This window comes from Vespula vulgaris, chromosome 6, assembly GCF_905475345.1.
Source record: "Vespula vulgaris chromosome 6, iyVesVulg1.1, whole genome shotgun sequence".
Classification (NCBI taxonomy): domain Eukaryota; kingdom Metazoa; phylum Arthropoda; class Insecta; order Hymenoptera; family Vespidae; genus Vespula; species Vespula vulgaris.
Window position 1 is genome coordinate 8673798 of NC_066591.1, and position 17489 is coordinate 8691286.

The 17489-nt window shown below is 27.9% G+C and overlaps 3 protein-coding genes across 8 annotated transcripts in view; 2 read left to right on the forward strand and 1 right to left on the reverse strand.

Moving 5' to 3' along the window:
• Nucleotides 1-17489, reverse strand: part of LOC127064697 (heterogeneous nuclear ribonucleoprotein K) — a 146806-nt gene that overhangs the window by 6795 nt on the left and 122522 nt on the right. The window lies entirely within an intron of this gene.
• On the forward strand, nucleotides 4879-8310 carry LOC127064701 (cytochrome b5-like). The gene is made up of 3 exons (XM_050996146.1): nucleotides 4879-5190; nucleotides 5801-7794; nucleotides 7992-8310. Exons 1-2 carry the CDS (start codon nucleotides 4908-4910, stop codon nucleotides 5941-5943), a joined length of 426 nt encoding a protein of 141 aa, XP_050852103.1. The 5' UTR covers nucleotides 4879-4907; the 3' UTR covers nucleotides 5944-7794; nucleotides 7992-8310.
• On the forward strand, nucleotides 11748-13014 carry LOC127064700 (cytochrome b5-like). Its single transcript, XM_050996145.1, has one exon. It carries the CDS (start codon nucleotides 11797-11799, stop codon nucleotides 12199-12201), a length of 405 nt encoding a protein of 134 aa, XP_050852102.1. The 5' UTR covers nucleotides 11748-11796; the 3' UTR covers nucleotides 12202-13014.

Below are 17489 nucleotides of genomic sequence, written 5' to 3' on the forward strand. Positions count from 1 at the left end.
TTAACCTGATCTTTATTTGACAAAATGGCAAAGGTTATGAAACTTTTATAAAAATAATCATTTATAAAGATAACCTGTCGATCTTGAACTTATTATCGATAGTGAATAATCTATATGTTGATATGTGTCTCTTAATTATATTTATTCTAAATATGTAAAAACAAAAAATAGAAAAAGTTAATTAAAGTAAAAATCAATTCTAATTCATAAAATGGGATACATCGTGATACATCAGAATAGTTGTTGCACAAGATAACCTATTGATGTTGAAATTATTACGTACTAATAGTTGACAACGCTATATGGGCCTGTACACGCTTTTTCTAATATTTATACAAAATATGTGAAAAAAAAAAGATCTAATTAACTTAAAAAGCGTGAAGACTAATTTAAGTTGATCGATGTAGAAATTAATTCTTATCTTTTATCATATTGACAAATTGGCAAACACCATAAGACATATCAAAATAGTCGTTACTGAAGAAAACCTAACCTATTGATGTTGAAATTATTACAGATCGATCGTTGACAACCAGACATCAACGAAGAAGACAGGGAGGAAGAGGGCTTATATGTGTTCGTTGTAGGTTTGATTCGATCTGACACATAACGTTGGCTCGAAACGTCAAGAGAAAAGCAATCTAATCCATTCGGATACTCATGTCACTGTGGAAATGCTCCACATTGTGTTGAAATCGTGCCGTTTAATTACATAGATCAAAGCGCCGCCATTAACACCCTTCTATTATTTTTCGTTCTTTTCCTCCTGCTCTCTCTCTCACTCTCTCTCTTTCTCTCTCTTTCCCCTCTTTCTCTTTTACTCGTACTTTTGACCCAACAATCCACTAGCTCTACTTCCTCAATGACAAAAGACTCACGATATGTTGCCATTCTATTGTATATCGTTAAAAAGTCCGACGCCATTTTTTATACATAACATATACGATTAAATTAAGTATCATTCGAATATAATTAAATTTGAGATTCATTAACATTCAACTCACAACAAATTTAACAACAAATTTTAATAACATTGAGAAATTTCAATTGAGAATTAAAATAATTCATATTAATCATTAATCTATTTTTTTGTATACGAATCAATGTGACATATATATACATAGAAAAAATATTCTAAATGAATAAATTAATTAATTATATAAATAAAAATATGAATTTTTAATAGTTTTGTATATGAATTAATGACATATTCGAGTACTATATATGTACACAAAGAAATCTTTAATGAATAATATTTTATGTACATTCGTCAATTTTTAATTTCAACAATAGATAGAATAACAATAATTTTATTGATCGTTCGTCTGTAAAAAAAAAAGTCAAGAGAGAAGGAAGAAAGATTTATCGATATGAGATGTTGGATGAAAGATTTTCTACGTATGAGATATCGTGAGATACCTATTTCCACGATATGGGGATGAGAAGGACTTGGAATCCCGTGGGATACGCTTTAGAAACTTCTGCTCGTTCTGGATACTTTCACATTGAGTTTAGCCTTCCACTTTTTCCTCCTCATTCTCATCTTCCTCTTGCTCCTTTTCAAAACCCTTCTGACATCGTTCTGATATTGAATTTCTATGAAGTAAATGCTAATCCATCCCTTTAATTTTTCTCAAAAGACAAACTGGTATAATAACGATTTGTAATAAAAAAAAAATAAATAAATAAATAAATAATAAAAGAATAAGAAAAAAGAAAGAAGACAAAATTCTCATTAGATTCCTCGAATAATGACAAAAAAAGAAAGAAAACAAAACTTACTAAAAGACTCGAGACTTCTAGCTATTAAAAAAATGAATTTTTATGGATTAAAAATAATATAATAATAAATGATAATAATTATTTAATATAGAACATATTTAAATTAAATTTAAAATGAATTTTGTAGTTAAAAAATTAAAAAAAAGAAAATAAATTACCTGCAAATACTCTAATAAAATATTGATCTTTCTAATTACTAAACAAATCGAATATTTGCGAATTAAAATTAATGAAAGTAAATAATATTTCAATAAATTTACAATGAATTAAAGTGAGTCAAATATTAAAAAAAAAAAAAAAGAAAAAGAAATGAGAGACCTAAACGATTTCGAAAGTTCTTACTATAATAATAATAATTATTATTTTTTTTTTTCTTAGAACTTTGACCTATCAAAGAATAAAGATAATTGAATTTTATTTCTTTATTGTTTACGACATATTCCAGTCGTATAATATGTATGTACTTATATGGAAATTGAACGGTGTAATCCATGCGGAAGGCACATGGTGACGCTTGCCTATTCTGTGCAAATGATTATAAATTTTGATGAGTTTGGAGTTCACAGCTGTTTCAATGCTAAAGTAAGATTGGAAAAAAAAAAAAGAAAAGAAAATATTCTGCGACAAAACTTACTGCGCCAGTCGTGTCGGAGTAACCATAACAGAAAAAGCTGAGTGATCAAGACTCTGACGGTGAAGAAATAATAACAAAAGAAGAAAAAAAGAAAAAAGAAAAAAGAAAAGAGAGAAGAAGAAAAGAAGCATTGTTCGTGATTTACAGATCTTTATTCTTTAAATTATTTTGCGAGAATTTTCATCGAGAATTGGAATTGGATTTCGTAATTATTACGTTATAATCACAGGTGAGACTCATTAGTTCACTATATTATTTACCGTTCTCATTAATCAAGTTTCAATAGATAGGTAAATAAAAGAGTTAAAAAGAAAGAAAAAAGTATACAGAACCAGAAATGATTTTGTTATTATTTAAAATCTATGGTAATTATTCACTCTTCATTTCCAATGCGTATGATACAGAAATTAGATTATATTGAATTTATTATTTTGATAGCGTGAAAAGATAAAATGCGTATCGCATTTGTATATTTTTTGATAAATCTTCAAGGTAAAATATTTTTACGAATTTAGATAAAAAACTTTGATGGAAAAAAGAAAAAGAAAAAAAAATGTAACGTTTTTTAATCCGATCGATAGATCAATACACTTTTATTGAATCATATATATATAATCAAATAATTATCTTAAACAATTTCTATTTATTGTTATTGATTTATAACGAAAAGAGAAAGATGATAGAAAGGAGAAAAATGATATTCGATGGAAAAATCATTTCTAAAGTGCAATACAGAGAAAAGAAAAAGAAAAGTGATACATAAAGGATCTCAGAAAATTGAAGTGAATAAAGTGATTAAAAAATATTTAGAACAAAAGTTACTTGTCTTTCACCTTTTTTTCTTTTTTTTCACATAGAATACGTTGCAATCGTTTTCCAATAAAAAATAAAAATAAAAATAAAAGAGACAGAGGAAAGAAAGTTGATTTTGTTATGATCTTAAAAGCTTTCAATAAAGAAAAACAATAAATATCATTAATATTATTACCTTCACGAAATCGGATAATTTGTCTAAGCGATTTTTTCTCAAAAATATCATCTTTTCGAGATATAAAATATGTAAAGCTTCATTTTAAACACCCGGTATATAATGTGTGGACGAGAATGAGTGAGACGAATGTCAAGGTGCGAGGTCACGTTTCTTGCTTATATTTCCTCTATCCTTTTCTCTTTTATACATACATATATATATATGGATATATATATATGTATACATATATATATACACAAATATATATATAACACACACTTATATATTTTTTGTCCTTTTCTACTTCTTTATGATACGAGTCGTGCCTACTTTCCCTTTCAAAGTCCGTCGCACGATCCGATCAAAACGTGTTCGAGAATAGATCATCGCCGAGTAGCGATGGGACTAATTCGATTTTCTAGCGTTCGAAATCTAGATCAAGAGCAAACAAAACTTTTTCGTGGTATAACTATAATTGAACAAACGTTTATATGTTACAAAAGAAAACAAGTGCAACAACTGCAAAAACAGCAACAATAACGACAATAATAATAATAATAATAATAATAACGAAAATAGCAACAATAACAATAACAACAACAACAAAAACAATAATAAATATGAATTTAATAATAATGAAAAATTTTTGAATTTAGAAATTTTAAAAAAGAAAAAAAAGGAAAGAAAAGAAAAAGATTATTATTTTTGTGATATATATATATATATATATCATATATAAGTTATATAAAAAAGTAATTTATATATAACAAAAATTACATAATATATTCTTATCAATAAATAACTGTTATCTAATATTTAATAATCACACACACAGTCAAACATAAAGAACTATAAATGTCATAACTATCATATGTTTGCTATGATATATGTTATATTTGCTAGAGTATTATTCCCATCGCTAGTCTTCCAATGCTAATCTCTACGAGACCATCGAGAATTCTTTCTAGATTCGATACAAATCATACCTTCTATTCCTTTTGTATCCTTACATCGCGACATGAGTATAAGAATCTAATAAATAAACAGCAGACTGATCGGGGTCGGAAATAAAAAGAGAAATACCAAAAAAAAAAAGAAGAAACAAAATGAGAAGAAAAAATATATCTACGCTAGAAATAAATTGCAAAATTAAATTCATCCATCTGATTATCTATCCACTTATCTCGTATTGAAATTAGATTCTAATAAGAGATTAGCCAACAAAAATAAAATCAAAGTAATATAAAAAAAAAAAAAAATAAAAATGAAAGAAATTTTTATTCATTAATTATGTCACTTCTTTGTTATTATCTTGCAATTAAATTCTAATTAGAAATTATCGGATAAAATTGAAAAAATAACAAAAAAAAAATGAAATCATCGATATTACATATTTTTTTACTTTCTTATCACCATTGATACCGTTAATAATTCTAATTTCAACTTGTGCAGGTCTAAAAAAAAAATACATAAACAAGTAAATAAAAAGTGATAAGTGAAATTCGTGTAAATCTAAAAATCATGGCGAACGTTTACACAAGAGACGAGGTAGCACGTCACAATAAAGAAGAAGACTTATGGTTGGTGATGCATGGTGGAGTTTACGATCTAACAGATTTTCTAAAGAAACATCCTGGCGGAGAGGAAGTATTGATCAACTTGGCCGGACAAGATGGTACCGTGTGCTTCAATGACATCGGACACAGCGGGGAAGCCATATTCCTTAAGGAGACTTTCAAAATAGGCGAGATAGTGAACGATAATAATGCTACGACCACCAGCTCGACCTCCGACCCGATTCAAGGTACTACCATTAAAGAAAATTCCAATTTTAAATCAATAGGCATCTGAAAGATCAAAAACAAAAGATATTTTCTTTTGATCTTTTGATTAAATGATGGCGTCTATGCAAAAGCGTTCTTTTCAACGAGATATTTTATATGCTAATCCTTTGTATACTCTATGAAAAGAATTTCTTTTGAAAATCAAAATAATTCTTCTCGAATAGAAACAACTATTTTTGATAAAGAAAATAAATAGTTCTTCGAAGATGAAACAAATTTGTTCAAATAGAGAAAAAGTATTTTTTATAATTAAGAATTTTTATTTTTTTTGTTTTCGATTTTTTTTTTCTTTCTTTAAATACAAAGAACACCTTTTCATCGTATTTATTAAAGATGAAAAATGAAAAAAATATTACAACGATTATATTTGTCTTCATAAGAAAATGTATATTTAAAACAAAAAAAAAAGAGAACATTTATTTTATTTTTAAGAAACGTAATCTTTTTTCCTTTTCTTTTATATTTAAAATAATATAAATAATTTATGGAAATATTATTCTAAAATGAGATACATAACAAAACTTCTTCGTACTTGTTTTATTTTCTTTTTTTTCCATTTTCAAATTTTAGCAACGGCAACAGCAACTATCACAACAGATGATGACAATTGGGAATATCAGGAAGTGAAAGAAGAGAAAAACAGGACATTATCGTTTGCGGTTGCTGCAGGTGTTCTTATCTACGCCATCTTATTGTATTATTATTTTTTTTAGCAGGATTAAAAACAGCAGATAACTTTCATATAATTTGTAATTCACATATAACTTTTAATTCTGTATGTATTTTGAAATCAATGATACAAACATTAAGATATAGATTATATATAAAAATAATATGGCGATATCACTTTGTAATATAATGTAGGAAACTTTGTTTCCTTATGATATATATATGTGTGTGAAGAAAATAATTTGTGGGTAAACAAGTTCTCTATCCCTTCTACTCAATTTATTCTTTTTTTTCTTTTAAATAATTATCAAAAGATTAAATGGACCTTGGTCAAAAGACAGCTAGTTATCTCCACTTTTTCTTTTTTTTTTGTTGTACTTTGAGCGATGGTGACAAAGCTAATATTGAATATTGAATTCTCTTTAAGTATGTAAACTCACTCACTCACTTACTCACTCACTCTCTCTCCCTCCCTCCCTCTTTCTCTCTCTCTCTCTCTCTCTCTCTCTCTCTCTCTCTCTCTCTCTCTCTCTCTTTCTCTTTCTGTCTCTCTCTGCTACGTATTATAAAAGAAGATATACGTATACGTATATGAGGATACACGAGCTCATACACCTTCTTGGACGCATGCGCACGCACACGTATATACACCTAAACACAAACACATACGTACATATATACGGACACGTATCGCTCATACACGTCAATGACTAAGCATTTTACGAAAACATTTGTAATAACCATAACGATAAATGTAATCGGTACTAAATATTGCATGTACTTGACAGCAATGATTGTTGCGTATGTCTTACATATTTTATTTTAATTTACAAATCTCCCCCCTTATTATAGTTGAAAAATTTTAGTTTAATTATAATCCGTAAATAATAATTACGAACGTTACGATCCAATTGATATACATACGTAATCTTAATCGAAAATATACATGTAGATATTTATTCAGTAGATATGATTATTTTACAAAGTTCCAAGAAAATAATATTTTCACTGATTTTAATCGTACGTCAGTTTAAAATATCGGAAATTGTATTTGAAAATGTTTAGTCATTCACAAGATTATAAAAAACGATGTGGAATCTATCGATAAACGAAAGATAAAATTCTTAATATAGAAATTTATTTCCGACGAAAAATATATAAAAAAGAAAAAAAAAAGAAAAGAAAAAAGAAGAAAAAAAGAAAATTTCCAAGTAGTGTTTCAATCTCCCGTACCTCTCCTTCCCTCCCTACGTCTACAAATACGTGCATGCGAGAACACTAATTTCAAAGATAAATTTTGAAAACGATCATTCTTTTCGATCTAACGTTTTAAAATCTTTTAATTTGATCTAATCAGTGACAAAAAAAATCCCAACTTTAATACAGAATGTGTGTATATGTGTGCATATATTTATACATACACACAATATATGTGTGTGCCCAAGCGTGTGTGTATAGAAAAAAAAAAAATAATAATAATAAATAAATAAATAAATAAATAAATAAAATCGAAAATGTCGATACTTTTCTCTTTCCTTATAAATAATACATATATAAATATTCTCATTCCTTATATACATATATCATTTGGTTCAGATTCGTCTCTTCTCTAAAAAAGGATGATGAATCTCGAAGGAGTTGAAAAAATTATCATCAGGGTCGTATTCGTTCATCGCTTGCTACTCGTTTGAAAGGAGATAAACACGAAGCGGGAAGAGATTGGTGGGGTCGCATAACCGATTGAGAGAGCGAGTGAGCGAGCGAACGAGAGAAAGACAGAGAGAGAGAGTGATCGAGATAAGAGGTAGAGGAAGGGGAAAGGGAAGGATAAAGCTCATCGGACGTCGGCCTGTTATTTTATATCGGCAGTGCTTCTGCGAGTGCGGTTGTGCGAGGTGAGACGACTCTCTTTTTCTCTCTCTTTCTCTCTCTCTCTCTCTCTCTCTCTCTCTCCTCTGTCTTTCTCTCTTTCTCTTTTTCTACCTCCCTCTCTCTTTCTCTCTCTCTCTCTTTCTCTCTATTTCTATCTCTGTAGTGACTTTCGAATATAAACATCCAAGATATTTTATTGACTTATTTTGTGTATCGACAGTGCGTCTCTATCTCTGTTACTCTCTTACTCTCTCCTTATTTCAATCGCTCCTTTGTTATATCGTTGAATCCTGTTGCCCTTTCACTTTGTCTTCCTCCTGATGCACATCGGAATTTCAAGGACACAACCATAAGAGCAGCAGTAGCAGCAGTAACAACAACAACACAACACGACGACAACGACGACGACATAATAGCAGCAATAGCAGTAACAGGATATAACAAAAGTGATTATTGAAGTGACGAGGAAGATAAAAAAAAAGAAAAACATAAATTCAAAAAGTAAAAAGGAAAGAAAAAGGACGAGAAACAAGAGAAAAGAGAGAGAACTAGTAAGGAACAGGTACAGGTTCTCCTACAAATTTGTCTTTCCTTTTTTATTTAGTTTTATTTTTTTTTCGGTTGATACTCTTTTGATTTTATTGAATTTAAAAAACTATGAATTAATTCTAAACGTTTTCGAGTGTTCACGTTATTTTTAATTAAATAGTTATTATCGGTGACATTGATATCCTGAATCTTTCCGCTACGGCCTACATTTTGTTTCCTATCTGACATTTCAACGATTGTTTCATTGGATGAATCGGAGAAGTCCACGAAACGCAAGACCACCGAGTAGACTTTGTTCAGTATCTAATGAAATTTAACTTCTGAGAGAACTTTATTGATTGACGGTTAATCGGATGCTTTTAAAAAAGATCAATTCTTGCGAAGATGAGAATGTCATTGGTATAATGTAACAAAACAAAAAAGAAAAAGAGGAGAAGAAGCTAATATTACATCAAAAGAATTCAATCACTGTTTTTAATTATATCTCATTAGTATATTGTTTATACGATACTCAGGAGATAATAATTATAAATAGAAAAAAAAAAAAACGTAAAAGAAAACAGAAAAAGCATATATTCTCTTTCCTTTTTACTTTATATATAATGACACTGCAGATTTCGATTACATAACTTCGAATGGAGAAGTTGAGAGTTTCATTAATAGTATATTATATCTTTGAGAACCACTGGGGTTTTATATCTCTCGTTATACAGTTAAGTGTACACACATGACCGTTGTAATCATACATTAAAGTTTCTTGCGGAAAACAGAACAAATGTTCTCGTAATAGAAACTCGTCGATAATTTTAATCTCATGTATATTCCTTTTTTTCATTATTTATTTATTTATTTATTTATTTATTTATTTATTTATTCATTCTTCCTATTTTTTAAAAATAAACGCCATGACGTTGAGCAATAATGCCGGCTTTTCGGCTTAACAGATCGATTTATTTTCTTATACGATTTTTGTTCGATTTTTGATTCATTTTTTTGAAATGGATAAAGTTCATGTCAAAAATTATAATATCAGTTTTCTAATCTAATCTTTATGTAAAATTACGTTAAAGGACTTTGATAAATATCGTTAGAATGATACATAATTTTTCAGATTCAGTAACAGTGTAGTGCAAGCAACAGTGTGAGAGTGAACACGGCATGTTGTACGGCAAATTGTATTTTATCTTTTTCTCTTTTCCTTTTTTTTCTTCTGTTCTTTTTATTACGAAGTTATATAATTATGATTTATCTGTAATGATAACAAATTTGTTATCTTTTCATTAGTTTTTTCATCAGAAGCAAATACCTCATGAGGTTGACTAGCACATTGTTGTGTTCATTCATTTTTTCTTTTTTTTTTCCTTTCGTTTTCTTTTTTACGATAAAATTATGCAATTGCGTTTTATCTTTTTAATGAAGAAATAAATTTTGCCTTTTCTTGATTTAGTTTAACCTTACAAATCTCGTGATATTTTATCTACGCCTAACCTCACTTTTAAAAGATCATAATATTTCGAAGAAAATTTTGTTTATCCTTTGTTATTTTCGCGACTACTGTTTCCTTGAAAAGTTATTACGAAATAGAAAAGAAAAGAAAAAATTGATTTTTTTTAACATCACCACGTTTGAAAAGAAGCAATTATAGTTAGACGCAATATTTCAATCTTTGGTTATGTGCAAAGAGAATGACTATGCAAGATCACGACAATATGATGTCTAAACGAGAATACGTTTTTCTGTGTCACAATTATTCAGCCAGTAAGAAAAATCGATTTTAAAAAGGAAAGAACGTTCTAGAATAACGTTGATTAATCATTATGGTTAGGTTGATGCAACGATGTGATCATGGTTAATGGTTATGATCTTCTTTTTTCTTCTTTTGTCTTTTTTTGTTAACGCACTTTAATGGGTTTATCTATCGTTAGTAGTATTATTCATTCGTTAAAATACTTCATATGTTAACTTTTTTCACGTTATTGGAACGACGTATTATAATATTCGAAATGATGTAAATTTTCTGTAAAAGATCTTTGGTTTATTTTTTATTTTACTTTTTTGTTATTGTAAAATATCTCATACAGAAAGACTTCATTGGTCCTTGACCCTTAAGTCGATGATTCTCTCAAGTATCTTGAAATAAAGACATGTGATTTATCTTCGTGTGAATCGTTAAAAGAGAAACGGCTTCGTCTCAAGGACAACAGTCTGTTACCATAGTAATACTTCTTTCTTTCTCTTTCTCTCTCTATCTCTCTCTACTTTTTTCTTTCTACATACGAATCGACGGTCATTGCAAAAATCCTTGAACTTACATTATATTCTCTTTTTCTCCGTTATTATACTTTTCTCATTCTCATTTTTAATTCTATAATATACAACTAGTAATGGTAGTGCAGAAGGAGAAGAAGGAGAGGCGGCGGACATTTTGTTGGTATTTTTATTTTTTATTCATTAAAAAAGTTATTTAAAAAAAAATTTTCGAGCAAAAGAAAAAGAAAAAAGAAATATGATTTTATTTATTTTAAGCATTTATTAATTTTATAAATTATTGCAACATCCTTGTTATTTAATAATCTTTAAGAGAAAAGAAAAGAAAGGATAAAATATAAAAGAAGGATAAATGTCAAGTTGATCGAGTTCGTATCAGTATATTCTCGGAACACATGATGCATATTAGATAGACAAGGTCATGAATTATACTTGAGAAGAACACGAGTCGAACACGTGTCTCGTTTGTAGGAAAATGATTCAGTAGATAGACAGAGAGAGAGAGAAAGAGAAAGAGAGATTATGTGTGTGTGTGAAAGAGTGAGAGAGTGTATGTATGAAAGAGAGAGAGAAAAAGAGAGAGTTAAATTGCATTCACGTATCACATACATTTGTCTACATTCGTAATCTACTACCGACAAGTCGGTATATTTCTTATTTCCCGCCATTTTGAATCGAATATTATTATTCCAATATTGTCTAATACAATTCGTTCCTTTATTAATTTGAATTTCGTTTATTATGTATACCTTTCAAAATTTTCTTTTCAACGACGATAAGATTTTTACATAATATGTATCATTTAATTGGTTTATTGTCTTTGACTTTATTACTTTCGGTCTTATATTACTTCCACTTGTAACCTCAAAATTGTTTTCGATTGATAATATAATCAAGATGATATCGTATTTTTGATAATGTCAATAATTTTTGTTTTTCATTTTCATACATATATTTAGAATTTGTGCTCTGATTTCATCATTTATTAAGTTTTACGCTGCAAACAGTTTATAGAAATATACGTGCGTGAAAGTCGTTAAAAAATTGACACTTGGATAGAAAGAACATGTATTAATTTATAATATATTACGAATGAATTTTATCAATCAAGGAAATAAAAAAGGAATTTTTAACTAATATAATGATAAATCGTTTGCAGATCGCGAGGCTAAAAGAAACAACGTGTGTTAAAAACCGAAAAAAGAAAGATGGTGCAATTAAAAGAGTATACCAAAGACGAGATACAGAGGACAAAGGCTGCCGGGAAAGTAGTAATAATTCTACACGATAAGATCTACGATGTCACAGAATTTTTGAATGAACATCCAGGTGGTGAAGAGATTCTTATCGATCATGCAGGAAAAGACGGTACAGAAAATTTCAACGATGTCGGCCATTCCCAAGATGCTCTTGATCTAATGAATAAATATAAGATAGGCGAACTCGTAGAATCAGAAAGAACTAATAAGCCTTTAAAAAAAGGTTGGGTCGCCGGTTATAATAACAAACAACCGGAAAAGGAAAAATACGTTAAGGGACCAGGGGCGCCATTTTATACCTTAATCGCCGCCATTATGCTTTTAGCCGCCATTGTATTTTACAATATGTCATGATTATCGTAAGATAAAGATGATAACGATTAATTAATATCATCATCATCATCATCACCATCATCATCATCATCCTGATTATCATCACATCGTGATTTAGAGATTTATGTTTGTAAAAAGAAAAAGAAATTAAAATAATAAAAAATAAATAAATAAATAAATACATAAATAAAACAAAATAATTTTAGCGTGTTTTTGACTTCAAGGATTCTACATTGCTGCGATTAAAGAAATCATTTTAAAAGAGATTGTATACACATACGAGCGCACATACTACACACATACAACCCTTTTTTAAAATTGTTTCGTATCACTTGTAATTAATAGTATACGAACGTATTATATTTATACGTATAAGTAGAAAAAGAGATAATTTACAATGAATATATATGTGTGCGTTAGTTTTTTCTTTCTTCTTTTTTCCCCATTTTGTTTTCTTAATAATTATTCTTTAATAATTCTTTAATTATTACTAGCTGTAATAATAATTATTCTTTAATTAATTACTTACGAGTTTATTTTTTTTGTTTGTTGTCAGATCTAATAAAAGTACTTATTCTTTATATGATAAAAAAAGGAAGACAAAACAAAAAAAAACAAAAAGAAAAAAAATAATAAAACTGCGAATTGAGATTAAATGAAAAAAAAAAAACAAAAGAAAAAAGAGAAAATATATAAAATTTTCTACCGAGTATTTTTTGATATATCGAATATTTACTAAAAAGTCATTGCAATATCGATTAGCATATTAATTAGATACATGCATAGATTGTAAGAAATAAATCTGTTATTATAAAAAATGATGATTGAACAGTTTTACGAGCTGGCTTTATTGCATAAAACGAGTATGTTATTTATCATCTCATCCATTAAAATTACACGATAGGATGCCTTCTGTTTCTCCCTCTCTTTCCTTCTTTCAAAAAATATCATCCTTCTTACGTACATGATGCATAAATACACACACGCGTATATACATAAGTACGTACGTACATATAAACGTATATATATGTATATATTATACGTTATATATTCTATTCTTTATTATATATTATATTATATATATTCATATAATATATAATATATAACATAGTATATATACTCCATATACAATATAAATGTGGTAAGTCACTAGAAGACAAAGAGAACAAAAAAAGAAGCGAAGTTGAAAATGTTCAATAATTTAGAAAAAAGATTTCTTACCGCACGTGCTCGATAAAACGACATATAACTAATTGGTGTATGTGTGTGTGTGTGTACATGCGCGCATGCGTGTTGGTGTGAGAGAGAGAGAGAGAAAGAGAAGGAGAAATTGGACGTATGTACGTTAACGAAGACGAACGGTCCCTCGTCGTAGCTAGCCAAGTGCACAAATTTAACAACCAACAGGGAGTTCGAGAAGAAAAAAAAAAAGAAGAAAAAAGACTAGCTTGAGAGAAGAGGAATGACGAAATTGTTTCGACGATGAGGAATTCCTTTCGAGATATGTATATGGCGGAAATTTCAAATATTTCGAAGTAGGATTAGATTTAAATGAAATTTTTGAATTTCCCGCCTTTTCGTACCAAAAGTAATAAAATTGTACTCGATGATATCTCTCTTTACTTTTTTTTTTCTTATCAAGTGATCATAACAACGAATAATAACGTATAAAAAGAAATAATAAGTAAACGAAAAAGAGCAAAAAATCTTTTTTTTAAGAATGCAAAATATTATCAATATATACATATATATATATATATATTTCGAATGTGAATATTCGTATAGAATTTTTCCATTTTTTCATTAAATTTGAAAATTATTACGCAATATCTTGATATTTTTTTTTATCAAAATAATGTAATAATAATAAAAACATAATCGAGATAAGAAAAACTAATGAAGTATTTATAAAAAAAAAAAATCTCTTTTTTTCAAAAACAATACAAATTATTAGTATCTTTTAAAAAATATTGACAAGAGTTATAAAAAAGTTATAAAAATATTGTCCAGGGTTAATGCAATAACGATGAAATGTAAACAATTTATTACTCTCTTTTACTCGATTTATTACTCGATTTAACTAAATTTTTGTTTATTTTTTTATTGTTTATTATTATTATTATTTTAATTATTATTATTATTGTTACCGTTGTTATTATTTGAACGATACTATTGCGAAAGAGAAAAAAATCAAGTTCGAGAGATCGTTAATTAAAAAAGTGACGAAGTAGGAGATAAGTTGGCAACAAAAAGGGTTCTCTCATCTTCTTCGATTTCTTTCTTTCTTTTTCTTTTATTTCTCTTTTTATTTTTCCTTCTCCTGCTTTTTCTTCTGTTACCTTTGAAATAAGAAGAAATGTAGGATAAAGGAAAAGTTAAAGTATCTCGACTAGTAGTATTGCATTTCTCTCTACTTTCGGATCGAACTGAAGCATACTTCTACTTCTTTTTACCATCTGAAACCCTTTGATTTTATCCGTTCATTTATAAGTCGAAATGCCTTTGTCGACAATAGCAAAATTACGAGGACTGGACAGAAAGTTTCTAGGTGACTTTTAAAAAATCAATTACTCTTTATCGAGACATTTTAAGCTTGTAGTTTTAATAATTCAGACAAAACGAGAAAAAATATTAGCCTAAAGCCTCGAAAGAGAGTATCTAATCGATTTTTAAAATCACCATGCAACTTTTGATCTCCGTCATATATATATAGATACATATATATATATATATATATATATATATATATATATACATATCTGTGTATATATATATATATATACATATCTGTGTGTATATATATACTGCGTATTTATCACGTTTTACGAATGTCCTATTGAAAATAACTGAATATGGAATATTGACAAACCACGTATATATTATACATTGTATATATACACATATTTACATATAATTTCATATGTGTGTGTGTGTGTGTGTGGTGTATATATATTTACATACATATATATATACATATATACACACATATCTACATATACATGCATATACATATAAATGTTTATATTATACATATATACATATTTATATCATACACACATACATAAGTGTGTGTGTCTATACATTGCAGCTATATTATCATACAGCTATGAACGACAAAAATGGCTTCCGTTCTATTATTGTTTCGATAGATAATATGTAGTCGATAAGTAATATATATATATATATATATATATATGTGTGTATAAATTATGTATTTTATATACAAAAGTGAAAAAGAGAGAAACGGAAATACATATAGGAAAAAAATCTATATATTATTTTGATCAATACAGAATCCATTAAAAGCGGATAATCAAGAAGTACCGATCAATTTTATTTCTCTTTTTTTTTTTATTAACCTTTTAAATAACGTTTGGTATCGTTAAAAAAAAAGTTCATGAAATTCGATGATCCTATAATTGACTGAAATATATGAAAAATTAATTAGAACTTCAAGATAATTTATTCCAACGAATTCCAAGGAATTCGATTTTTAATCTATCGGGCTTTAAATTCTTTATAGTTTAATAAGTTATACCCGAACTATTATGGAAATTACTATATCGTAATTAAATATATGTCTCAATATATAAGTTTACAAGACAAATAATCGTTCAAAGAACTGACGTAATGTGCCATTCGTACTGACTGAGAAACGTTGAATAATTCGGAAATTATGTAATTTCGTGCGAAGTATTTGATTGAAATATTCAAATTAGTTACGTATACAATGTTACAAACGTAATATACTTATAAAATAGTTACAAATAATATAGATCTTTTTTTTTTTGTCAGATTATCGTAAATTTATCATAAATTCCTTAAAGTTCATGGTCACGACGGAATCATCTTGTTTACATGAATTTTTTAATTTTAATACTTTTTTTTTTAAGAATGAAAAATAAGTCTTACTTTCGTATTATATCGATTCGATTTTATTGATTTTTTATTTTTTATTTAAAAAAGAAGGGAAAAAAATTTTGTTTTCGTATTAATTAATGAGTCACGGGGTATCTAAGATCGTCCTGTCTCATAGGGAACAGGAAGTGAATATGGAAAGCATATGGTATCCGAAGGACAGGAAGGATATGTGGTTTTCCACATGTGTCACGCACTCGGCCGCGTCGGTAAACCGCATCCACCCACGCGGAAAGGAAAACGCAAGGAGAGTTAGTTGCACGCGACTCGGCTCGTTCAAACGCGAAGCCCTAAAAGAGGGTATCACGTCGAGTCTTTTTATTTTTTTCGTCCTTATTTGTTCTTAATAATAATAATAAAAAAATCAATAATAAATAAATAAATAAATATATAAAAATGTAAAATAAAAAATCAAGATATTTAATTTTATAAGAAAGAAATCATATAAAAACATATAAGTACATGCATATATATATATTTTTTTTTTATTAAAAAAGAATCGGAACAAAAATATTGATTTTAACAAAAGAAAATATTGTTTTCCATTTAAAATATTATTTTTTATTTTTATACTTTTTTATTTTTTTATGTAACATTTTTTATCAAAACACAAGAAAGAAGAAGAAATAAAAAGAAAGGTAAGACTCGATAAGTTTTAATCACCTAAGCTAATAGATGTATAATTAAAATTCTATAAATTTCGAGGTCACGAGATAAGAGGAGAAGGGATTTGAATACGTGAAATACATTTTTATTAGAAAATAAAATAAGAAGAACTATGGGTTTTATGAATGGAGGTGTTCAAATATACGAATCAAGTTTATTGTCTTAGATAAGAACAGATAATGAAATAAACAGCTTGTCTAAAATTTAAATGACTTTGATTGAACGAAAATAGGAATGAATAAATAGCTACATCTATTGTCTTCAAACGGAGAGAAAAAAAACGAGAGAGAGAAAGAGACAAAGAGAGAAAGAGAGAACAAGAGAGAGCACATTTATTTGTTTAAACAATAAATAGAAAAATACTTTTATATTAAATATCCAGAATATGGGATATATATATATATATATTTGCTCTGAATTTATATGTTAGGAAGTTATTGTAGGGAATTTTTGTGAATTATTTAGGTCTGTTGCTAAGTGCTAATAAACGGGTAATATCACGGGTAATAACTTCCTAACATATAAGTCTAGGACATAAGCACGTTAATACTTTTAAGTAGAACATAAATAACATCAATAGATGCAGTCGAAAATATGGTTTTTCTTTTGGAAAAGAAAATCGGTACATTTTTTTGGTGCACCGATGCACAAAAGTATATAAAATTTTTAAAGTATATAAAATATAAATAATAAAATTATTTATATATTATCCACCGTCCAACATT